Source organism: Myotis nattereri (assembly GCF_964212035.1).
Source record: "Myotis nattereri genome assembly, chromosome: 14".
Lineage (NCBI taxonomy): Eukaryota > Metazoa > Chordata > Mammalia > Chiroptera > Vespertilionidae > Myotis > Myotis nattereri.
In genome coordinates this window covers 30,823,390-30,848,854 of record NC_138089.1, presented here as the reverse complement: position 1 = coordinate 30,848,854, position 25,465 = coordinate 30,823,390, and the positions used below count along the sequence as shown (strand labels likewise).

Here is a 25,465-nt window from a genome sequence, read left to right as displayed (position 1 = left end):
GACTTTTGTTTAAAATAGCTACATTATAGAAATTAAAAAATAGTGAGGAGAGTACCATCGTTTTACATTTTCTGCAAATGTCTACCTTAGTATAAGACAGTGGCATTCTCGTATCTGCATTCAATCTGTTGTAATATCATGTTCTATAGCCTCTGGAAAACCCCAAAGAGAATGAGAACAAAGAAAGCAAGTAGTATCTTAATACTTTTATAAAAATAAAACTACTAAGTCTCAGGGATCCCCAAGAATCCCTGGGTTTACTTTGAGAACTGTTGTACAAGGGTTAGAGACACGAAAAACATAGAGGAAAGACACAGAAGCGTATTTCCAGCCCCGTGGAGACCTTACTGTGCTAAGGATAGCCAGGGGGGCTAAGGGAGGATAAGAAGAGAGACCTGACTCAGTCTGGGGTATGTGTTTAAGGAGAGAGGAGGCGGAGGCTCAGAGAATGCTTCCCTAGGTCAGTGGTGCCTGAGCTGAGCTGAGCAGGGGGGGGTGCAGACATTGAATGTAAATCGAACCATCTTGTCTGCGAGCCAGATGCTCAGGGCTGATTGTGAGGATGGCTTGCAGCTTTATTATGATTGTGTAATTTTTGGTGGAGGGAAGGCTTTTTTTTGCCCATCTTCCCCCTCTGATATTCCACAAGTTCCCGGGAAGGAGCCAGGGCTGGAGACATGCAGATAACAGTCCACATAAATAAGCAGTGAAATTGGCCTGCCAGTGCTCTCTTCCTGAAGCACGGAGGAGCAGGTGAACGTTTTGCAGTGAATATACTGTAAACCAGATAATTGCCATTCGTCATTCTGAACATCTTGGGATCTAAGGCATGAAATGGAATTTACAATAAAAATGTATCACACATTTGCTACCCTCTAGAACAAAGCTGATAGCGCATACCACCAAGGCTTTATTTATTAGTTTACCAGGAGAGAAACAGAAAGATGGTGTTTCTGCCTGAGGTTAAAAGGAATTTACACTGTCGCCTCAAATCTTCTCACCCATTTTGAATACAGCATTTTAAAAGATTCCTGGATGGGTGTGATGGTTAGTTTTATTTGCCAATTTGGCTAGGTTATAGTGCCTAGTTACTCACTAATCTGGTGTTGCCGTGAAGGTATTCTGGAGATGTGGTTAACATCTACACTCAATTGATTTCACATAAAAGAGATTACCCTCAATAACGTGCGCAGCCTCCTCCGATCAGTTGAAAGGTTTTAAGAGCAAAAACTGGGTTTTCTTAGAAAAGAAGAAATTCTGCCTCAACTGCAGCATCAACTCCTGCCTGAGCATTCAGTCTGCAGGCTGCCCCATAGACTCAGATTTGCCAGCCCGCACCCTCCCCCCCTTCCCTGCCATGATTGTGTGAGCCAATTCCTTTATTTTTTTATGTGCCTGGAAAACCCCAGAGAGGATGAGTCTAGAGCAGGGGTGGGCAAACTTTTTGACTCGAGGGCCACAATGGGTTCTTAAACTGGACTGGAGGGCCGGAACAAAAGCATGGATGGAGTGTTTGTGTGAACTAACATAAATTCAAAGTAAACATCATTACATAAAAGGGTACGGTCTTTTTTTTTTTTTTAGTTTTATTCATTTCAAACGGGCTGGATCCCGCCCGCGGGCCGTAGTTTGCCCACGGCTGGTCTAGAGAGTTCAAGCTAGGATGGACTAAGGACTGTACATCTGCGTTGCCCCTGATTGATATCAGAGCAATATCACCAAACAGGTGTCTCCTTGCCCATTGCTAGGGGTGAGCCAATTCCTTTATATATACCATATACCATCTATCTATCTATCTATCTATCTATCTATCTATCTATCTATATAGATATATACACACACACACACATACACATATATATATGTATATGTATATACGTATGTATATATACACTAGTAGCCCTGCACACGAATCCGTGCGCCAGTAGCTCGCCAGTAGCTCGCTGCTGCCCTCCAGTAGCTCTCTGCCACTGCCCCACCCTCCTGTACCTCCCCCTATCCCCCTCATAGCTTGCTACCCTGCCCCCTCCTGTAGCTCTCCATGGCTGCCTGCTTGTAGCTTGCTGCCCCACCCTCCTGCTGATCCTTGGTCTGGTCATTACATGGTCAGTCCTTACGTAACGACCATTTGCATATTACACCTTTTTTTTCCTTTTTTAAAAAATTTTTAAAATATATTTTATTGATTTTTACAGAGAGGAAGGGAGAGAGATAGAGAGTTAGAAACATCGATGAGAGAGAAACATCGATCAGCTGCCTCCTGCACACCTCCTACTGGGGATGTGCCTGCAACCAAGGTACATGCCCTTGACCGGAATCGAACCTGGGACCCTTCAGTCTTCAGGCCGAAGCTCTATCCACTGAGCCAAACCTGTTAGGGCTGCATATTACATCTTTATTATATAGGATATGTGAATGAATGTTGATCTGTGTCTGTCTCCGTCTCCGTCTCTATCTCTATCTACCTCCTATTGATTCTGTTTCTCTGGAAAACCCTGTTCTTCAGTTGGTCTTAGTCATGGCTGTTTTGTCTCCTTGTGTCCCCTCAGAGCACTTGCTCCAAGGCTTGACCCATAGGAAATGGAAACAAGTATGTGCTGTGGCACTGACCTCTGCTTAGGGGCAAGAATTACCAAGTGGGATGGGATCTCAGTTTTTTCATCTGGACCATGACATTATATGATTTCCTTAAGTTCCCTGGGCCCCCATAACCTTATCCATGAAAATGAGCCTACGCTTCCCTCTCACAGGGGCAGTAGTGAGGATTTAATGAGATCACAACTCTAAAGCCTGGCACAGAGTAGGCCCTCAGGAGTGGCTGTACCTCATTCATTATGTAGTGGTTGAACAATGCAATTACGGAACGAGTTTTAGACAATTACATTTAGTAGCATAAATTCTAAAGTAAGTTAGTGCTGGTTTTAGGGGTTAAGATGTTTAAAATGCAGTGAAGTATGAGATACTGAAGTAATAACAATCTTGAGGAATTACAGATATAACAATTTAGTGCACACTTCACTCCAATAACGTTGTTCAATAGGTAAGACATTTTGTGTGGAAAAATGGGCTGGTTCTTGCAACTAAATGAGAACATTAAACCATCACAGTCTCCCCCTTCCCCTTTCATATTCTTTTTTTTTAAATATATTTTATTGATTTTTTAACAGAGAGGAAGGGAGAGAGATAGAGAGTCAGAAACATCGATGAGAGAGAAACATCGATCAGCTGCCTCCTGCACATCTCCCACTGGGGATGTGCCCGCAACCCAGGTACATGCCCTTGACCGGAATCGAACCTGGGACCCTTCAGTCCGCAGGCCGACGCTCTATCCACTGAGCCAAACCGGTTTCGGCCCCCTTTCATATTCTAAATGATCTTTTACTGAATGGCCCCTAACCTTCACAGATTTAATATAATCTTCCCAGACCCTGGGTATGAAGCCTAGGGCTCTGTTAGATCTTTCGCCTGCCAACACCTGTATTGGGTGACTTGGACATTGCCTACTCTGGGTCCCATGTGGGTTCTCACCCCAACCTGTGAGTGTGGAGGTTCAGAATCAAAATGCTTTTGCTGGGGACCTATGAGGTGCTGGTCACCACAGAGTCAGGTCTGACTCAGGGTCTCATTTTATCTTCTCCCCAACAACCCTGGGGGATGGTGTTACCTCCATTTTATAGAGGAGCGAGAGCAGAGATCCAGGAAGAACTGAAAGACTCAGCTAGGACACCCTGTTTACACAGTTGCTTACCTAGTGACAGCACTATGACATTGAGCACAGTATACCCGCACCCAACTTCAGGATCTGCCTTAGAGCAAGCTTTGGGCCATTGGCTTTATCCAGATCTACCCTTGAGTAGAGACAACTGAAAATCTCACTCTTGTAAGACTGCACAACCCCCAGTGCTCAATTCTTCCTGGCTCTCCTCCTGGCCCCGATGCCAGCACCCAATGATAATGGCTCATGGTTCATCCCTAGGCTTCCAACAAGTGAGTGTTTATGAATAGAAAGGGACAGGAGGAAAGAAAGAAAAATTAGGATTGATGGATAAATGGATAGAGGAAAAGGAGGGAGGAAGGGAAGGAAAGCAATGTTCCACCCTCAGTGAAAGCACCTACCAAGCACTTGAGGATTAATGACTCGGTCATCTTTCCTCAAGAGCTTTTCCACCCAATTAAAACAGTACAATGGAACCCTCATTTTCTGTGAATCTTTGCATATGTGAGTCACACACATGGAATTTGTATTTAAAACTCTCTAATTGGTACCCTTAGCAAGAGGTATACATTGCCTCTAATTAAGTGATGGCAAATGTCACCCTATGATTTGGGAGGCATGCCCTTTTTCTACTTGGGTAATGTAAGGATACCTGCTCCTTGGAATCAAAGTGCTGCTAATTGCTTCAGGCATTACAGGTGCCAGCAAGGCAAAGGTGTGCTCAGCTCATGTATCAATGTGCTGGTCACTGTATTGGGACCTGTGGACATCATTACACCTGGGATGCTGCCTTCCCCTCAAGAGGGCTCACAGTTCCATGGGAGAGAGGGACAGGGAAACAGCTAATAGCAGTGAGAGCAGGCAGTACAGGGTGACGTCGGGGCGCGGAGGAGCACAAGTGGAGGAGGTGGGGCTGGAGATGCCTCTGGAAGGAATTAGAGGAGAAGAATGAGATGTCACCATGAAGGCAAAGGCACGGGAAATCGAGGGAGTTGAAGTCTTTTGGTGGCTTCACCTGATCTTGTGGTCGAGGGCAGAGAGTTGCTGCTGGATCCCAGGCAGGGGAGTGTAGGATCAGCTTTGCTTTTAGCAGGCCTACCATTCACCTATACAGGCCACTCCCACACTCACTCTGAAGCAGGAAACAGAATGACTTTTAAAATGTGCTATTGTAATTATTGTAGTTAGGAATCACCTTATAGCAAGAACAGACACCCACTCAAACTAGTACACATTTTTGTAACCGGTGGTTGTGAGAAGAACTAGTGAGAGGCTGCCCTTGGCAACTTCTGACACCCATGGCAGGTGGACACACCCATGAAGGGTGAGCGGGGCCTAGCTGGAAAGCAGGAGTGGGAGCCTCCAGCACTGCTGCAGCTGCTCAGGTGCTTCTCTTCTCTCTGCGTGCTGGCTCTCAGCTTCTCTGTCTCCTGGAAGATTAGCTTCCTCTGATTTTCATGGCTTCTCAGCTTCCCCTAAACCTTGACTGATAATTGCACGAATGCCAGTCACAACTCCTTCTGAACTTTTTTTCTCACGTGCCCACCACCAAGCAAATTATAATTTCTGGGTCTCTTAAATGAAAATTTAAATCTCTAAGCAGCTGGCCTAGCCTGTTCTACGCATCATTTTCTTCATGAGTTAGATCAGCCGTGGGCAAACTACGGCCCGCGGGCCGAATCCGGCCCGTTTGAAATGAATAAAACTAAAAAAAAAAAAGACCGTACCCTTTTATGTAATGATGTTTACTTTGAATTTATATTAGTTCACACAAACACTCCATCCATGCTTTTGTTCCGGACCTCCGGTCCAGTTTAAGAACCCATTGTGGCCCTCGAGTCTAAAAGTTTGCCCACCCCTGAGTTAGATGCACACTGGTCTACACAGCTCTACCAGGGAATCGGGTTAGATGGGGGAGTTGGGCATGCCAGGGTAAGGACCAGCCTAATGTCTAGAATGACCTCTTTACTAGGGTGTAGTTAACCTCACTCGAGCATTTTGCAGTCAGTACAACATGTTTTTTTACTCACAGTTTACTTTACCCAGGGAGAAATATTGGAGTTCTGAGGATCAAGGAGCTAACAATGGCCAGAGGGTCAACTCCAGGATGAAAGTAGAAAGATTCAAAGGGTAAACCATCAGCTACTTGGCCCTGATGCTTGCATTGAGTATTAATGCGCTTTTTCAGAGGTGGGAGCAAAGAGAAGAGAGCCAAGGTGTGCTCCCAAGAATGCGTCTGTGCTTTAGTTAAAAGCACGTTGGGTGGGAGATCTAATTTCTCTGTAAGTGGAGCAGAGATATCACATTGTGTTTCTTCTGTGTGAGCACGGGCATTTTCTAGATACTGAAACATCACAGAGAAAAAGACAAGACAGAGTCAAAAAGCAGTGTTAAGGGGGCATGATATGACAGAGCGCAGGCTCAAGAAGAGTTGTAGCAAAGAGGGATATTATCTTGTGAAGAATTGAAGTCAGTTCTGAAGTTATATCTAAATGGAGCAAAGCATGAACTGATTGGCTTCGATCTCTTGGAACAAAAAGGGAAAACATTTGTCAGGGGAGGGAACTGATTAAATAAGAAATAACAGCTAAGCCCCAGGGTCAACACCTATTGCTTCTCTCTGGAAAGGAGATAGTTCTCGAGTGTTCCATGAAGCCAGGGTTTGGAAGTGTCGCTGGATGATTCTGTGCATGCCAGTGAACCCTAGGTGATGCAGATGCTACCTACCAGTCAAGCCTCTTGGCTGGCTTTGCCCTTCAAACTTTGTCCTCCAGCCAAATGGATCTGTTCACATTTCCCCCCATGGTGAACCAGGTGCTTTTACTATTGGGCCTGTGCCTATGCATGTTCCTCTGTCTGGGATCCTCCACATCCTTTATCCTTGGTTAATTCCTATTGCTCATGACTTAGAATCTACTTTTTCCAGGAAGTAATTCTGGATAACCAGCTGGGTTGGTGCTTTTCCTCTTCTGACTGACCTCATACCATGCATAGGTTTTCATTATGTGATTTCCTTATCATGGATCCCTCTCTAGTCTGAGAGTCTCTTGAGAACGAGGACTTTATTCTTGCCCCATATTAATTGAGGTATAATTCACACATAATAAAATTTTGAAATGTCAGATTGATAAGTTTGACAAAGGCAGACAGGTGTACCCATCACCACAATCCAGAGGCAGGACAACAACAATAAAAAGATGCGGGACAGTTCCAGCATCTTAGAAAGTTCCCTTGTGCCCATTTACAAGCATACCCCACCCCCAGACCCTAGCAACTACTGATCCGTTATCTGTCCTTATCCTTTGGCATTTTTTAGAATGTCATATGAATGTCATCAAACAGCATGTAGTCTTTTGTATCTGACTTATTTCACTTCATTTCACCAGCAAAATGCTTTGGGTATTCATCCACTTTGTTGTATGAATCAATAGTTGATTTATTTTGATTGCTGAATGTGTGTCCATTATAGGAATATATTGACATTTGTTTATCCTTTCACTAGTTGATGGCCATTTTAGTTTCCAGCTTGCACTATTTTGAATAAAGATTCTACAAACATTTATATACAAGTCTTGTGTAATTCATGTTTTCAGTTCTCTTGGATAGATTCTGGGAATGGAATTGCTGAGTCATTTTACAAGAAATTGCTAAACTATTTTCCAAAGTGCTAAAACATTTTCCAGAATGTCTTCTTTTACATTTTTACCAGCAAACGGACCAGTTGCTTAACATTGTCATCAGAACTTGGGATTGCCAGTCTTATTTTAACCATTCAGTGAAGGGGTGCTGTTATCCCATTGCATATGCTTGAAGATGATTAATGTTGAGCATCTATTCTTGTTCTTATTTGCTGTTCATATATTTACTTTGGTAACAGGTCTGCTCATTTTTTGTGTGTGCCATTTTCAACAGATTATTTGTCTTGTTATTGAGCTGCAAGAGTTCTTTATATGTATGGGTAAAAATTCTTTATGAGTTATGTTTTGCAAATATTTTCTTCCAGTCTGTGTTTTTAAAAATATTTCCTAAGTGTGTTTTTCAAAAATTAGATATTTATACTTTTTATGTATCAATTTTATCTTTTATGGTTCACGCTTATTTTGCCCCTTCAAATCTTTGCCTAACCCAAGGTATTAAGATTTTTTTCCTATGCTTTCTTTTATCATTTTAACTCCTGTGTTTAGGACCAAAATCCATGTAGAGCTGATTTTTGTATAAAATGTGCAATAGGATTGAAAAATTTGGATATGGGTCTAATTTTTCCAGCAGCATTTAATGGCAAGACCATCCTTTTCCTCCATTGAATTATCTTGGAAACTTTGTCAGAAATTAATTGGCCATTATGTATGTGTATCTGTTTCTTCACACTGTAATCCTTCTTTTCATTATATGTCCATCTTCATGTCAATAGCAAACTCTCTTCATTAAGGTAGCATTATAATAAGTCTTAAAATCAGGTAGTGTAAGGTCTCCACCTTTGCTCTTCATTTTAAAAATTGTTTTTGGTGATGTCAAGTCTTTTTAATTTTCATTAAAAAATTAAAATTAGTTTATTCATTAACAAAATTCTACTTTTTTTGATTTGCATTGACCTTATAGCTCAATTATGGGAGCATTTACATCTTACCTATATTGACTCTTCCATTAAGACTGTTCCAGTTCGTCTTTAAGTTCTCTCTGCAATGTTTTAGAGGTTTCACTGTACAGATCATGTATGTATTTTGTGAAAGTTATTCTTAAGCATTTCATGTTTTTCTATGCTATCACATTAGTATTTTTAATGTAAATTTTCAATTGTTCACTGCTAGTGAATTGAAATATAACTGATTAACTCTTTATACTGAGACCTTCTTAAACTTACTCTCTAGTTCTAGTAGCATTTTAGGAGATTCCATAGAATTTGCTTCATTGATGATCATGTTCTCTGCAACTAAAAACAATTTCAATTTCCAGCCTGATTTTTCTTACGTTATTGCACGAGTTAGAACTTTTAGTCCAATGTGAGTAGTATAGCACAAGATAAGCGTGGGCATGCTTGTATTCTTCTTGCTTTTGGGAAGCATTCACTCTTTAACCATTAAGCATGACGTTTGCTACAGGTTTTCATAAGTGTTCTTTATCCGATTGAGGAAGTTCCCTTCTATTCCTTATTTTCCAATAGTTTTAATTATGAATGGATGTTAAATTTTATCACATGTTTTTTCAGGGACTTTCCCCCATGTCAGTCCCAACACTTAAACTGTTTTTGCATATTTGAGGCACCTCCATAAATACTTGTTGAATGAATGAAGCTGGGCTAAATACCTCTGAGAGTGCAAGGCCACACTTGAGCTACTCAGAAGCATGAGATGAGCTAGGAGACATGAGAGAATTTGAATGCCTATTGGTCTGGGGGTACTAGATTTGCATAAATGATTATATGTGTAATTTTTATAACATTCCTATGAAGTAATTATCTCCATTTTAAAAAAGAGGAATGAGTAATAGATGGAATTATTAAAAAGCTATAATATGGTTGGGATGTGGGGAAGAAATCCCTGTGTTTCATAACTCAATAAAGAGACATCATGAGGTTCAGAAAACAAAATAATATGCAAAAGAGGCTGGTTTCATATATAATGCAAGTTAAAATGGAGTGTGCTTTGTTCATTTGATGGAGCAAAAGAATCAACAATCCAGTTGGTCTGGTTACGAGGAGCGTTGTCCTTGGAACAACTGTTGGACCAGTAAGAAGGAAACGTAATGCTTGCAAAATACTTGTCTCAGCCCTCTATGGTATCTTCATAGTCAAAATAATGTAAATTTAAGCTACTCGTTTTGCAATCCTGAGGATTGGATTTATAGAGAAACCAAAAAATGATTTAATTTTTGTTCCATGTCAAAATGCAGATGTTTATCGACCTTGACAAAGCAAAAGTTGAGATAGATCTGTAGGAAGTTATAAAGTGGGAAAGAGCCCTGGCCGAGTTGCTTAATTGATTAGAGCATCATCCCATACACCAAAAGGTTATGGGATTATTCCCAGTCAGTGCACATACCTACATTCCAGGTCAGGGCATGCATAGGAGGCAGCCAATTGATGTTTGTCTCTCCCCCCTCCCTTCTTCTCTCTTTAAAATCAATAAAAACATATCCTTGGTGAGGATAAAAAACATGTATGTCCTTATGGGAGGATTTAAAAATATATATAAATAAAGTGGGGAAAGAAATGAGAACATTTTAGGGATGTTAACATTCATATTTTCCAAAATGGGAACATTTAAACCCTTCTGAGCCTCCGTTCCTATCTGCAAAATGAGATACTAATAAAGTTGTTGTGAAGATTAATGACTGTATGTAAAATGTCTAATATATGATAGGTATTCAAATAGCTGTAGTAGTGATAGGAGCAAAGAGAGGCAGGCCTGTAGACAGAAGGAAAGAAACCCATTCCCACTAAGAGGGAGCAGAACCTCAACTTTAAGGTCTATAATCACCTCTCCTGCAGACACTGTCACTGCCCAGAGAGCAGGTTGGTGGACATTAGAGTGTGTGCCCAGCCCATCTGAATGACATGACAACCCTGTAAGTGGTGTTATATTCCCCATTTTGCAGGTGAGAGAGTAAAATGTCTTTGTGGCCAACTGGTTTGCAAAGGACCAGCCCTGAAGTGGCTAAGCCATGGCTGACACCCAGCAACTGTGACTGGATTCTGTGGTCTGCCACTGAGCCAAGTGGCATAATGAATCTGAAATGCTGGGTGAGCTCCTGGCACATCCTCTGGCCACATTTCTAATGAATAGGCCCGTAGCTTTAATGAAAGGGGGAAAAGCTTATTTCCTTCAACAGCTGCAAATTATTTACATTGCATTTGTGGTGATGGCTAATAAAAGAGCAAAGGAGTGTGGGGACAGCCCAGGTGGCTGTCATTATTTTGGGTCCATAATGAAGCACTGGATTAAATACCAACAAGTGAGCATGGACGAGTATGCGGCCCCTTTCAGACCTGCCGTAGACAGAGCTGCTGTCTGCCCTGGGAATGATTCAATCAGCAGAAATGGACATCAGGGGACAAGACTTGAGAATAGCCAGGCATAGGTCCCTGCCCCACTAAACTACCTCTGGGTCAGTTCATAATTGCTGTGGAATCAGTGGGAAGGAGCAAAAAGGTGGCTCGGGTTAAGGGCACAGGAGCCATTGCAGAGAGGCTGTTCTCAAATCTAGAAGCTCTTGCTTTGCCATGTTTCCTGAAAAAATATGTAATAAAACATGTATATATATTATAATGGGTGTGATATATTAGAATGTGTATAACATATAATATGAGTGTGTGTGTGTGTGTGTGTGTGTGTGTGTGCGCGCGCACGCGCGTGCTTTTTGGATATGGAGTATGGAAGAGTTTTTGGTTTTTCTCACTATTAGTTATTAATGCTGTGGTCATCTTGGAAGTCACACCTGTGGAAGTAGCATCTTCATTGCTTTATAATAATCACATCTACCTCTTGGGTTGTTGTGTGGAGCATTATGTGTGTGATGGCACTTTTAAACTGTGAAGGAGGGGGTGAGACTTGGCATCAGGATCCTATCCTTCGATGATTCTAGAGCTCCCTCTAACCTGTCATTTTGTATCTAAAGCACCTGAGAATAGCAAGGCATAGGTCCCTGCCCCTGAGGTTACGTGGGGAATAAAAGGTCAAACCGAGGCACTCACAGTTGAGTAAACCAATGAATATTTTAGGAAGTTCACTCAGCATCCCAGTGTGGAGGGTGAATTAGGGTGGGGCAAGACTTCTTACTGGAAGACCAGTCATGGCTGCTATCTGGATAGGAGACAGTGGGGCCAGCACCAAATCAAGGCGATGGCATTGGCAGAAATGGAATATTCATCAGTTAAGATTCTCACACAGGAATAGTACACCAATAAGGGCACGTCCCACTGTAATTCTGTGCCCTTTATTAGCCACTGTTGACTATAAGTATCTTGTATTCATTTTCTAGGGCTGCCTTAACAAAGTACCACAGACTGAGAAAAACAGAAATGTATTGTCTCACAGTTCTAGAGGCCAGAAGTCTCCAATCAGGTTGTCAGCAGGGCCATACTGGCTCAGAATGCTCTCTCCTGGCTGCTGGTGGTTTCTTGACTTGTGACAGCACAACTCCAGTCTTCCCATGGCGTTCTCCTTGTGCTCATGTCTTGTCTCTGTGTTGAAATTTTCCCTTTTTATAAGGACACCAGTCATTTTAGATTAGGTCCTGCCCTAATGGCTTCATTGTAACTTGACTACCTCCATAAAGACCCTATTTCCAAATAAGTCATATTTCAAGGTACTGGAGGTTAGGACCCCAACCTATGTTTTGGGGGACACAATTCAACCAGTAAATGATCAGGAAATATTCAAATGTTTGTTATATCTTTATAGATAGGTTGGTACTTATATGTACATGTATGTATATGGGATGCAGTACCAATTTCTAATTGTGGATCACATTAGGCTGATGTCAGAAACAAGGTTAGAAATCCTAGCACACAGCCATAATCTACTAGTCTGTTGATTGATCATGGACTTAAACTCTGAAACATCTATTAATAGATGGCAGTTTTTGAGAATGAAAGCTTTTAATCCATTTTTGACAAGATCTATACGGGGCATCCAGAAATAGAAATAATGGGGTTGTGGTAAGGTAAACGGTCCATGACCTTTTACAGCCACAACCCGTGTTTGCGTCTCAGTGCTGGCCTTACTTTCTGTGTGCCTGGAGTCAACTGTCGCGCCTCTCTCTTTAATTCTCAGGAGCCTCCTTGGCTATAAAATGAGATTTCACCTGCTCTATGGTGGTTGAATGAGAGCCTACGATTGGATAAATATACAATATTAATATTATTATTATGGATTTGTTATTCAAATGACGATCTTAAATGTCAATCTTTCTTTTCTCCCCCATAGTCAACAAGCACAAGCCATGGATCGAGACATCATATCATGGAGTCATTACTGAGAACAATGATACAGTCATTTTGGACCCACCGCTGGTAGCCCTGGACAAAGACGCACCAGTTCCTTTCGCAGGTAAGGTGATGGCTTAGCCTGGCTGGGCTTGGCTGGCTCTGGAGACGAGCTGGGGAACCTCACAAGGCCCAGGCTCCAGCTTTATAGCTGTTGTCACTATGCATGCGTCTTACAGGTCAGCCTGTGATTCTAAAGCTGCCTGCCTCTTCTGATTTCTGGTGCGGATTCTGTATCTCCGTACGGTTTTTTGTCCTCGGTGTCACTCCCCACGCAAGATGCTTATTGCTTCTGCTTCTGAGAGGTGGTATATTGCTGAAGAGGCCCCTGGACGTTGGAAAAGTTGGACTAGTACGTTCCGTAGGGGAGTTGTCTCTAGAAAGATGACCTACAGACACAAGAAAGTGTATGACCACTGTCCCCACTACCCACATATCCTGGACAGGTGGAAACTTGTAGCTTGGTAGATTGGTAAGAGGAAAGGGAAGGAAAAAAGGCCAGGAAATACTTGCTCACCGGTAGGACAGAGCCGAGCCCTTGAGCTTCAAAGTGGGTGTTGCGTGTGGAGGAGGAACCCAAAGGCATGCCATTTGGCAGTGTGCAGCTTGAGGACAGAGAGCCTTCTCGTTGTTTTCAGGGCTACGGCTACTTCCTCTCTAACCTGCAAAGTCCAGGTCCCAGGTGGGGTGTGTGAAGAGTACGGCCATGTCTCATGTTTCCATAGATTTTGGCAAAGAGAAGGGGATGGGTGATGGCAGGGGGCGGAGAGACTGAACAAAGACTTCCTGAAGATGCCTGCATCATGAGTAATATTGTTAACATTTTATAACTGTCAGGAGACAGACAGGAAATTTAATGAAGGTTTTCAAGATTTCTAGAAGATTGCTTTATGATAGATGGGTGCCCGGCTGAGGTTTTCACCATGATGAAGTCTATTTTTTCTGACAGTTTGTCTGCTACATTATGAGCTCCTTGGGCAGAAAAAAAAAATTGGTTCTTTTGCACTTTGAAGAGATAAGCTTTGTGAAGGGCCTTTTTTCCATTATAGAATATTATAAAGTGAGGAGCGAGGGGGTGGGTTAAATGGGGCAAATTCAGCCTGATGTGAAGATAAACCCGTAGGCATTCTTGCAGAGCATGGGGGAGATGCTCTGGGCTCTCGGAAGAGGCTTTATCTTGATTTTATGTCGAATGATAACCACCGCGGCCACCTGACTGTGACTTCCATGGTGTGGGAGTTGGGACATTTCTATACATCCTCCCGCCATCCTCAGAGTCTCAGCTCAAGCAGATTCCACTGGGAAGTTTAAATCCCACGCTGTTTTTTCCACAAAGGACGAGGCGTCTCCCCCACCCCTTTGCCGGCCTGGGAATATTCCAACTCATCTCTTTCTTGGACATAACTAAACGGTATTGGGGTTAATCAGCAATTCTTAACACTCTCCGGAAATGAAATTTTAAAACAAACACTAGCAAAAACGTTTGGGTTATGAACATGTTGGGTTTGGCTTACACTGTGTGCTGAGTAATCAGACATAACCTTTAGCGATTGGGAGATTGAGCATAAAAAAGGGAGGATTCTAGTTTATGTTGATGAATCAGGTCAGAATGCAGAGCCCAGTTGCGACTTCCCTCTCCAGACACGCCATGTGCTCCTGGCTTCCGTCCGCCCCTGCTACCCCAGAGCCCATGTGCAGAGCTCTCTCAGTCCCCTTTCCATCCCAGTGTGTGATCCCTGTTTAAAACCAATGACATTTTAAATGGTGAGCAAATGGATGCTGTTCAGCCACATTAGCGTAGTGAGGCCAGCTCTTTAAGGGATGAGGGAGGTGTCTGATTGTTATGTCTGCCCTCGGTACGGCCCTGTTTCATCGTTTAGTGACCTAGAAAATGAAAGTGTTTGAAAAACTGTTCTGCAGTCCAATGATAAGCTTTCTAATGTACAGACCAAAATGGGGGTGGGGGGGTGGGGGGGGGTGGAAGGACCATTTCAAGCAAATCTGATCCTTGAAAGTGTAGATTTACAGAAGATCACTTACCTTCTTTGGAGGTAGGCCTCAGGGACAATTATCAATTTTACCTCAAGCGTCCCCAAAGGACTTCCTTAAATCATAAACCTACCAAATGCAATTAAACTTGAATTTGTATTCTAACCATCGTATGTGCCCATGGGTTTCCAGGCACATCTTGAAATGAAGGTTTACTTCTAAACCAAGCCCTGACTCGTTCTTTTCATCTGAAGGCAATTTCTATACTATCCCTGATATTTGCTGCTGTATTAAAGAAATTCTTGCTTAATGCATCAAAATATAATCTTCCAAGCTCTTAAGAGCAAAAAAGAAAGATGCTTTTTAAAATGGTCAAAGCTATTTTTCTCCATGTTATTTATGATTAGCTCTAAGGCAGAACACAGGCACTAGCCATCCATCTATGCTGCAGGCGTTTATTTTAAAACATTTATCTTAAAAAGAAAATACAGATTTATTTCAGATCCCTATCATTCTCATAAAATTGAAAAATTCATATCTGCCAGCTCCATCACTCCTTGAAGTCAACTGCAGCCTCTAGTCCCCCCTTATCAACTGCTCTTGTATTCTGTCCTGTTCCACCCCTTTCCCACTGGTCTGGATTTCCAATTTAGCCTGCGAGGTAAGCTAGAAGCTTTGAGGGCGATGGTTCCATTTGTATTATTTTTGTTTGTTTGTTTTTCTTGTGATTTCCACTTCTCCTTTAAAAAAAATTTAAAGAAAATTTTCTATGTAAAGTGCCATTTGTTTAAATAAAAAGCATGATTCCATTTTCCATATAAATGCAGGGCTTTAAAATAATTTTTATTGTATAGCTCCTGATTTTGACAATAATAAGTGTTTATTGTAGGAAATGTGAAAAATATAGCAAAGCACCAAGAAAAGTATGAAAAATGTTTTCTTATCCCCAGAGCCTCTGTTAACAGTTTAGTGTATTCCCTTCCACTGATTTTTCTACTTTGTTTACAGTCAATATTATAACTTATTTTTCCCACTAAAAAAACGAAAATACACCATTTTATTAAATACTCTTATGCATCTGATTAAGTGGATAAATGCTTCCCTATTCAATTAATAGTCTATAGTTTATTATTCTTTTCTCCAACTTTATTGAGATATAATCAACATATAACATTGTGTAAGTTTAAAGTATACGATGTATTGATTTGATAAGTATAGGTATTGTAAAACGATTAAACCATAGCCTTACCTAACACATCCAGCACCTCACATAATTACCACTATGTGTATGTGTTTGTGTGGTGAAAACATTTAAGATCTTCTCTCTTAACAGTTTTCAAGTATCAAACTCAGTGTTGTTAACTATAGTAATCATGCTATGCATTAGATTCCCCAGACTTAGTCATCTTATAACTGAAAGTTTTTCCCCTTTGATCAACATCTCCCTATGTCCCCTACCCTTCTCGTCACCACTATTTTTCTCTTTGTGTCTGTGAGTTTGGCTTTTCAAAGCTGATTCCACTTATAAGTGAATACACATATAAGTGATAGCATGTATGTGATATAAATGATTCCACATAATAGTGATAACACATATAAGTGAGGCCATATAAAAGAACTTACACATAAGTGACACCATTCTGTATTTGTCTATCTCTGTGGCTTATTTCACTGAGCATAATATCCTCATTGTGGTCCATCTATATTGTAGCAAATGGGAGGATTTTCTTCTTTCTCGTGCCTGAATAGAATTCCATTGCATTCACATACATGCCGTTATCCTTTCATCTGTTGGCGGGCACTTAGGCTGTTTTCATATATTGGCTATTGGGAATAATGCTGCAGTGAACATGGGAGCATTGATATCTGTTTGCTATCCTGATTTTATATATCCAGAAGTGGGATTTCTGGATCCTATGGTAGTTCTATCTTTAATTTTTTTAGGAACCTCCATACCATTTTCTTTAGTGGCTGTACAGCTTACATTCCCATTAATGGTACACAGCAAGTGATTTAGTGACAATATAATGGAATCACCAATTACAGGAGCCTCACTGTCTTTATCGGTAAAATAATATAAGCTTTCCAGGGTTGCTGTTTTGATTAAATTTAAAGACCGTCTTTGATGCATGTTGTAGTGATTCGAGATGTAGAAGTTTAATAAAGTTTAGTTTTCTTTTCCAGATCCTTCTCACTGCCTTTCTCATAGATAAGACATCTAACTCACAGGGAGACCCCGCCACTTGCTCAGTATCCCAGAGCAGGCTAGCTGTGCGGCTGCGCCTCTCCACCTGCTCTGAGTCCCTCTTCCTATTATATCACCTTTTGTACCTGCCCCACCTGATTAGTAGAGGCACCAACTCTTAGTCCAAGAGACTTCCCTCGGACCTCGGTTAAGTCCGTTAGACCTGATTTAATTCTCAACCCAGTATCTGAGCCCAGTGGACATGACCTTCTAAAAGAATCAGAAACAGAAAAATCCTTGAGTAATAATGAAAATTCTATCCACTGCATGGCAAAAAAAAATGATAATGAAAGCAAATTGGGTACATTTTGAACTTATTAATTTCTACATGAGCCCCACGGAGGCTTGTTAGGAAACTGTGGAGACTTTAAAATTGGAAGGAAATTAGACTGCTGATCAGAGAAAATAGAACTATCCATTTGTCCACATTGGGTCGGTCTGGACTTGTCTTTTGTAAGGAGAGAGCTTCAGAGAATGATCCACATCATTGGCTGGTTTCTCCGGCTGGGTGCCTCTCCGAAGGCTGCCCAGGAAATTGCCTGGGACAGGGTTTGGCCGGGTTTGATTGGCTAGTTGCAGCAGACGGTGCTCTTTGCTCCATGATTAACTCCATCTGTCCTTCTTCTGCACATTTGTCTGCCCCTCTCTTGGGACCTGTCCAGGGCCCTTGTTTGTGCTTTGGACCCCACAGGTGCCTGATGGCATTGACCATCCCTGAGGGCTTGCAGTGCCATGGTTTCTCATGGTGAGAAGGGAATGCTGGTTGTGAACAGCTGGTTGACCGGTTGCCCATGGTTTTACATTTAGGCTCTGCTACTGACTAGCTGTGTGGTCCCAGATACATTACTGAACTCCTATGTGGGTCAATTTCCTCATATTTAAATGGGGAGTAAACAGAGTGCTTCCTCCCAAGTTACCGTGTGGGTTAAATAAGATACGAATGTAAAGTGCCAAGAGCACTCTCTGGAAGCCAGTAGATGGCCAATATATCATAATTCTGATCATCTTCGCAATGATAATGGGATAATCAGAGGAATCATAATTCTTATTATCAGCAATAAGCCACATATGTTTTATTCATTTCAGATTGGTTATAGTGATGTGATTATAATCTGCAATAATGACATTAAGGAAAGGAGAAAAGTAACTTTGGAGTTTGGTTGATACAGTCACCATCAAGCTATGTTGCCTAGATTGCTGGTTTGTGTGGCAATGTGGTGACAATCAGTTAAGTAAAGTAGGGGAAACTAGTTTGTGAATTGTGCAGAACTCTATAAAACTATTTGGAAATACATTTCCTTACATTCTGCCTATAATTTTCCCTGTGGAATAATCTATTAGTTGCAAGATATACTTTTAGATTATTGCGAACCCTATGCCCTTTTATTAATCAATACACACATGTACACACATATACACACACAGAGGCACACATATGTGTGCCAGCTGCTGCACACACAGTATTGCATCTGAGTCTCACACCAACCCTGTGAAACAGGTAGGCCAGCTATTGTGATTCTGTTTTGCAAATGAGAACATTGAGACTTAGAGAGAGAAATTAAGTTACTGTTCAAGATTTCCTAGCTGAGAATGGATCAGCTCTGTCCCTCAGTTCCAGACCCTCCGTCTCCAAATCCTGCCTTCCTTCTCCCTTGCCAATTGCCCAGTGTGTGTGAGACATAGCTCATTGGCATTAGAAGATTTATATGGTACCTGGACATAGAGTTAAAGAATGGTGAATCCCATTTTAAGTTCCCTTTTAAGTTCTTTTCCAATCTTTCTGATTATGTCAAGGAGAAAGGTGCAGTGTGGGATGGTCCAGAAGTCTTCAACACCTCTCAAACGCTTGCTAATCACTCTTATTGACAAAAAAGCAAGCTCAGTCTCATAACATTCCATACAGTGTCGAGCTAGAGTTTGAATGCTCTGCTGTATTTTATTTAGGGTACTTTCTACTTGAGGCAAGTGTTGCCAGCATTTCAGTTCTCTTTTCAAATAAATTCATTTGAGATTTTTTTAAACCCCCATGTACAGAAAAATGTAAGGGAATACGTGTTTAGGTAGTTTATGGCAGTGGCAAAAACCATAAAAGAGGTCTATGACTGAGTTCCATGTGGGGGACAACAGAATAACCACATCTGGGCCTCACTCCCCCATCCAGCAATCTCAGGACCACCGTACTGGACCCAGCCTTCTTCTGTCTGACCTGCCCCGTTGCTCTCTGAGTCCCAATCCTGGCGGCAGAGGAGCCATCTCTATCAGCCTCACAGCAAATGTGTCTTGCTTTGTGTTGGGGATCATTCTGAGGACCAGAGGTAGGGTGCTCCCTGGTATCCCACGCTGCTCTCTGAGCATTCACTTGGCCTCAGAGGCCACGCCATGGCCGTGCCTGTAGAGAATCAGGTTCAGACCTCTCTGGAATCTGAAGTCCGGGCACTGTGTTGGACCTCTCAGTGTTGGAATCAAGAATAAACAGGAAGCAGGAAGCAGGAAGACATGGGCCAGTGTCTATTCATTCATGCACATGTAAAAATTACTAAGAAGGATACAGAATAAGACAAAACCAACCCTCACTCCTAAGACCCTGCTAGATGTTTTTTCTGTTCATTCTAGATCATAGTTCTCATTAGTTTGGATCATAGTATATATGGTTCAGAGTCTTTGTGTTTTCACTTCCACAGATATCTTCCAAGCTGACTAGAACATATTCAAAAGTATGACTAAAGTGTGGGCATAATTATACATCATATGGTAGTATCACAGTTTATTTAACCATTTCACTATTTTTGTATATTTAGATTGTTTACAATATTTTTCCATGTTCAGAAATCACACTGCCATAGGCAGCTTTGTTTGAGATATCTTTCTTATACAAATACGGGAGTTAGTATTTTATGTTATGATTTAATTCAACTATAGTGAGTAAACAAGTGTGTTCTATTTTCAGTGACAAATTAGATTGTGTTGTCGAATGTTTTTGTTGATATGATCTGTGATTGCCCAATTTTTGAGCAGATGGTGGGGTTCAGATTAGACAGGGAAGTGAGAGCTAGACTCAGCGCCCACACCTGCCTGCAGCCTGTGGTGGAGCGCGCAGTCCTGTCTCTGCAGGCTTCAGGCCTTCAGCCCTATGACGAATTCTCCTCTCACTATGTGACTGTGACCGAAGGGTTTCCAGCTGTAGGCAAGATGCGACTTGAGAACTCATCAAAGTAATACAGAAGTTGCTTTAAAGCTGAACAATATTGCCCCAGTCAGTTTGGCTCAGTGGATAGAGTGTCTGCCCCACAGACTGAAAGGCTCCAGGTTTGATTCTGGTCAAGGGCATGTACCTCAACTGCAGGCTCAATCCCCAGCCCCGGTCGGGGCGTGTGTGGGAAGCAACTCATCTATGTGTCTCTCTCACATCGATGTTTCTCTTTCTTTGTCTCTTCCCCTCCCTTCTACTCTTTCTTAGAATTGATGGAAAAATATCATTGGGTGAGGATTAACCAAAAAAAAAAAAAAAAAAGGCTAAAAAATGTTGAGGGGTGAGGGCACAGCAAACAGTAAATAAGTCAGAAGACCTGGTCACGTTGATGCTTGTGATCTTTGGGGAGGGTGACAATGAAAGGAAGGGTCCAATTTTAGTCTCTAGGGTCAACAAGGCTTTTTGGACCACACGGATGGTCCTGATTCTGCTGGTGCTGGAGAGCCTGCCAGGCAGACTTGGAGAAAGAAAGACCTGACTTATCCATAACTCTGGAATTAGAGTATTAGTTTGGCTTCGTTCCTTGGTTGTCTTCTGCCAGCTTGGCAGCTGCCAGCCCTAACAGTGAATGATACGGTGTTAGGGGCATATTTGGGGCCCTTTCTTGGTTAGCCCACCACGGGCATTGCACTCACTCCACTGTTTCCCTTTCACATTGTGTCCTCCTTCCTCTGTGTGCTGATGGCCAAGCAGATCAGGAGGCAGATCTCAGCCCTGTTTAGGTGGACGGGGTCATTCACATAAATTCTGGGCTCCGGGAGCCTGGGACACAAAATCCTTGCCTTGCTGAGAAGAGAACGAAGCCTTTCTCCAGCCGTGAAGAGGGTAGGTGGCCCCTTTCTAGGGTGGAGCTTCTCTGCTGGAAGGAGAGTAGGGAGCTAACCAGGTTTTTGGTCTTCGCCTTGAATTTTTTCTCACAACAGTAACAAATCCTTGCAAACCTTTCTTCTCATAAATTATCCTCTTTCCTGGCTCTCAGTGTTCCTGAAGCTGTCTGTCTGCGTTGGCCTTTTGTTGTTGCTGATTTTAATTTCTCTCATGTTGAAGGTCATGTGTATTTTTGCTGCAAGGCAGCTTAGCCTTGGTCAGTTTAGGATGGCCCCTCTCACCTGAGAGATTCTACTGTTCGCCATTCCTGCATCATGCTCAGCCTTCATCCTGGTGCCCCAAGCTCCCCATGGGAGTCTGGTTGAACGGGTTCTTTGGCAGCAGCTGTAGACTCTTCAAGTGCGGTCAGACAAGCTGCTCCTGTGCTCCGTGGCCAGGCGCTAGGGGGAGACACCCTATGGGGTGGCTGGAGGAGAAACAGAGTACAGAGGAAGGAGGGCAGAAGCAGGAGGTGACCAGGCAAGGAGGAAAAGCGGGCGAAGGTCCCAGGTAAATACCCATAGCAGGGGCTGGGCTCCAGGGTGTGAAAGGGGGTCGGAGGCTACTCACCAGTGACCCTGGCCTTCTCAATGAGAAGACTCTGGTGAGGTCCTGCTCCAGTTCAAACTGATGTTTAAGGGAGAACCAGTGTTGGCTTGTGGGCCTTTCTCCATCACTGAGGCTGAAGAGTCAGGGACATTCAGGAAGGAGAACCAGCATGGTTTGCCTTTGACACAGCGGTTCTCAACCTGTGGGTCGAGACCCCTTTGGGGGTCGAACGACCCTTTCACAGGGGTCACCTAAGACCATCGGAAAACACATAGATAATTACATATTGTTTTGTGATTAATCACTATGCTTTAATTATGTTCCATTTGTAACAATGAAATTGGGGGTCACCACAACATGAGGAACTGTATTAAAGGGTCGCGGCTTGAGGAAGGTTGAGAACCACTGGACTAAAAGTTCCTTGGGATGTGATAAACCAAGAAGGTCCTGGTTACCCGTGGGAGCTGGTCACCCCAACAGGAGGGATGTGGAGTTCCATGTTAGAAAGCTTGAGAGAAATCCTTGAATGTAGGAATTTCCCATCTTCTGCGATTCTGAGTTAATCGCCCTCAAAGTGGTCCCCCCATTGTGAGGGTGATTCTCTTCCCTGGGAGCGGTTTCCCAGTCCGTCGTTCTCTACTGTTCCCTGTTCACCGCCGTTCCCTTTTGCCAGCATCTGGTTCTGCTCCATCCCACAGCTGCCGGACTCGGCGGGAGGGGGCACAGTGCTCAGGGTCCTGGCCTCGCTCCATGGGGACACTCTTAGCTTCATTCATCTTCCTGTCAGTGTCCCTGACTCCGCAGCATCAGCAAGAAGACAAAGGGGTCAGACTTGGAACTCTGGGCTCCATATACGGTGCATCAGGAAAAACAAAAATTAAGAAAAAAGCCAAAAGCAACCCCACCATTTTCCCACTACTGGAGATAAAACAGAAGACACAGACCTCCATCAGGCTCCAAGCTTGAGGGCATCCCAGGGTATCAGGGACTCCAAATCTATGGGCTTATTGACAACTGTGATACAAACATGTTTATGGTACTTTCCCACTCACTGGCCCTGGTGGTCAGAGTCCAGCCCACATGACCGAGCTCCCCTGCCCAATTGGGACTGGACCTGAGGTGGGCACCTGACTCAAGGTGGCCAAAGAGATGGCTAGTGATAGGCTGGGACTTGCTCCCTGGATAGAAAAGAACATGTAGGCCCACGGGCTGCCTGTTTTGAGTGCTGCGGGGCCGTGTTGGAGGTCGGGGGATGCTGATGAAGCTCCTGTGCCATGTACACATCAAAGTTACGCTTGGGCAGCAGGCGGAGGGGCGGCTCCTGTCCCAGAGAGAAGCACATGTGCGCCGAGGGAATAGAGTGAGTGGTCCCTGACCGTGGCCTCTGTTCCCAAGCAGTCCTGGTGTCCTGGTGACCTTGGATTTGCACGAAATCGTGGCTGCACTGGTATATTCACTCTCACCTGAGAGGGCTGGGTGTGTCACTATCCTTGGAAACCACAGAGGCCAAATGCAAATCTCTAGTTAATATGGCTTTCTGTATTGAAGGCATGGGGCATTGTTTGAGCTTAGGGAAAAAAAAAATAATCCCAAGGAATTTCAGATAAGGGGGCAGCGCAGAGAAGAATGAACTGGGAATCTGAAAGCATCAAGGGAATCCTCTTAAGAAGCTGTAACTGGTGATCATCACAGTGAAATCAACGGTGATTGAAAACCAGCTCCAATCGTCAGTAATTAGATCGTTAAATAGCCAAGCTTAGCCACATTAATGCCGACGCAAATCCCTTCTCCAGAAGCCTTTTTCACGACTTACGACAGTGGCCATATTGAGTGCACCTGGAATCAGACCTCATCACAAATATTAATTATGAACATGCATTTGTAAGGTCAATGGCTTTACTTTAATAGGAATTTGGGGCCTATGAATGCAAGTCCTAAACGTCTTAGACTCGTTTGAGATTCCAAATCAAAGAACAGGAGTACAGGCAAGCAATTATAGTTTATTCTGCTTGGCACCAGGTCCAGCGTGAGATCAGTGAGTACCTTGGCATGAGTTCAGAGCTCAATTTTATTATCTTGTAGCTGCCTGTAATCACAGATGAGGCATCAAAGGCCAGCTGTCCCCCATGAACCTTGACAGTCTATATAAACTAATTACTTTTTTATGAGCCATCCTTTCAGAGGTTTGGAGAGAGGGCCTATTAAGCCAAGTTCAGGATAATCCACAAACTTTGAAAATTATTATTATTTATTGAAGTTCCAGCTGAGTGTCATAGTCAATGACATCCCTTGCAGTGGTTGACTTGGGCGGTCATCGACTTCATTAAAACGTAATATTTTTTGGAAAGGTGAATCCCGGTGTGGCCTGAGTGTTTTCTGCATATTAATGATACTAATAGCAAATTTTCAAGGGCAAGGAAGAAAAAATGAGTAATTTGGAAAGTGAGGGCACATTAGCAAAAGCCCCTCTTTTGGCTTCACCAGGCTATGGGTTTTGGGGGTAGAAATTTTGCATTCTTTGCCCGTAGTCTAATGCACAAAGAGCACCCCTTGGCCCTTACCCTTTCTTGTCTATGTCTCTTAGAATCAGTTCTAAGGAGGTAAAATGACAAATCTAACATTTGCCATCTCTCCACCTGGGCCACCCAGTGGGCCATCCCTCCTGGCATTGTTCCCTGTCACCTTTGGTGTGGGCCCTGGGCTGTCCACTCTGCCTCACAGCCTGCTCCACTCCCTCCCATGTGGTGCGCTGGCCATACCATCCGAGGTGTATTTCTTTGTCAACCTCTGCCACTTGGCGCTCCATCCCTGCCTGCCTCTGGGTGCTCGTTACTCTGATGCTGTTCTCAGCGGTCCACCCTGATGCTGGCAGCCCTGGGTCAGCTCAGGCGGTAGGGCACTGCTCCATGCTGACCCCCTTCATCGTCTCTCTGCCAGCCCAGGAGGAAATGGCCTTCCTCTCTTCTGGCCCACACTTGCTCAGGGATGCCCACAGAAACATTGTCTGGACGGCTGGTGCTACAGTTCGCTGTCTTACCACAAAGTCCTCCCTTTCAGAGATGGGTGGGTACTCCCAAGCTCTAGGTATGCAAGGTGGGTTTGCATGTAGGCCCCAGCTGTACCTAACATTCCACTCAAGTCTCTGCCGCTGACTCTGCCATCTGAGTTTTTTCTCATTTGTGGAGTTTTTCTTTTCTCTCACAAGCTCAGGTACCCCTGCCTCCTACCTCATTTCCATGGGGCTCCTCCACCCATCCCAGCGTTCATGCCAATATCCAGTCCATCAGACATGCCTCTAAATGTCTGAACTCCATTTACAATGGGGTCCTGAGCCCAATGCAACCCAGTGTGTGCAGCCAGATAGCAGGCGAGTGGTGAGTGGGGCCATGTCATTCCATGTGCCCCATATCAGAGTGTCCTACCCACCCCCACAGGACTCCCACACTGACAAGTGGAATAGCTCTTCAGTAATTGGACTGAGGAAGAAGCAGCTGCTACTCAGTGCTGGCTAATTCCTTTTAAGAAGGTTGACATTTTTAAATTTAATTATTTTGAAGTAAAGGTAAGAAATAACACAGAGAGGGTAGTGCCATTTTGGGGCTCAGCCCATCTGGTATCCAGATGACCTAATACATTTATAATCCCTTACACACACAAAAAAAAAAAAAAGAAAGGAAAAGAAATAACAGAGAGATCCTGTGTACTCCTTACTCAGTTTCCCAGTGATAACACCTTGAAAAGCTATAGTACAATGTTACAACCAGGATATTGACATTGGTAATCAAGAGACAAAACATTCCCGTAACCATAGGATATTTCATGTAAACTTTTTATAGGGCACTACTTTCTTCCCACCCACTACCTCCT

At 43.2% G+C, this 25,465-nt stretch overlaps 1 protein-coding gene across 2 annotated transcripts in view; it reads left to right on the top strand.

The window, feature by feature from the left end:
• CLSTN2 (calsyntenin 2) overlaps nucleotides 1-25,465 on the top strand; it is a gene marked incomplete at both ends in the record, with an annotated part of 546,899 nt that overhangs the window by 208,226 nt on the left and 313,208 nt on the right. For both annotated transcript variants that reach the window (XM_081105871.1, XM_081105872.1), the window contains one exon: nucleotides 12,640-12,762. In XM_081105871.1, the coding sequence (XP_080961997.1) occupies nucleotides 12,640-12,762 (123 nt within the window). The remainder of the gene's footprint in view (nucleotides 1-12,639; nucleotides 12,763-25,465) is intronic.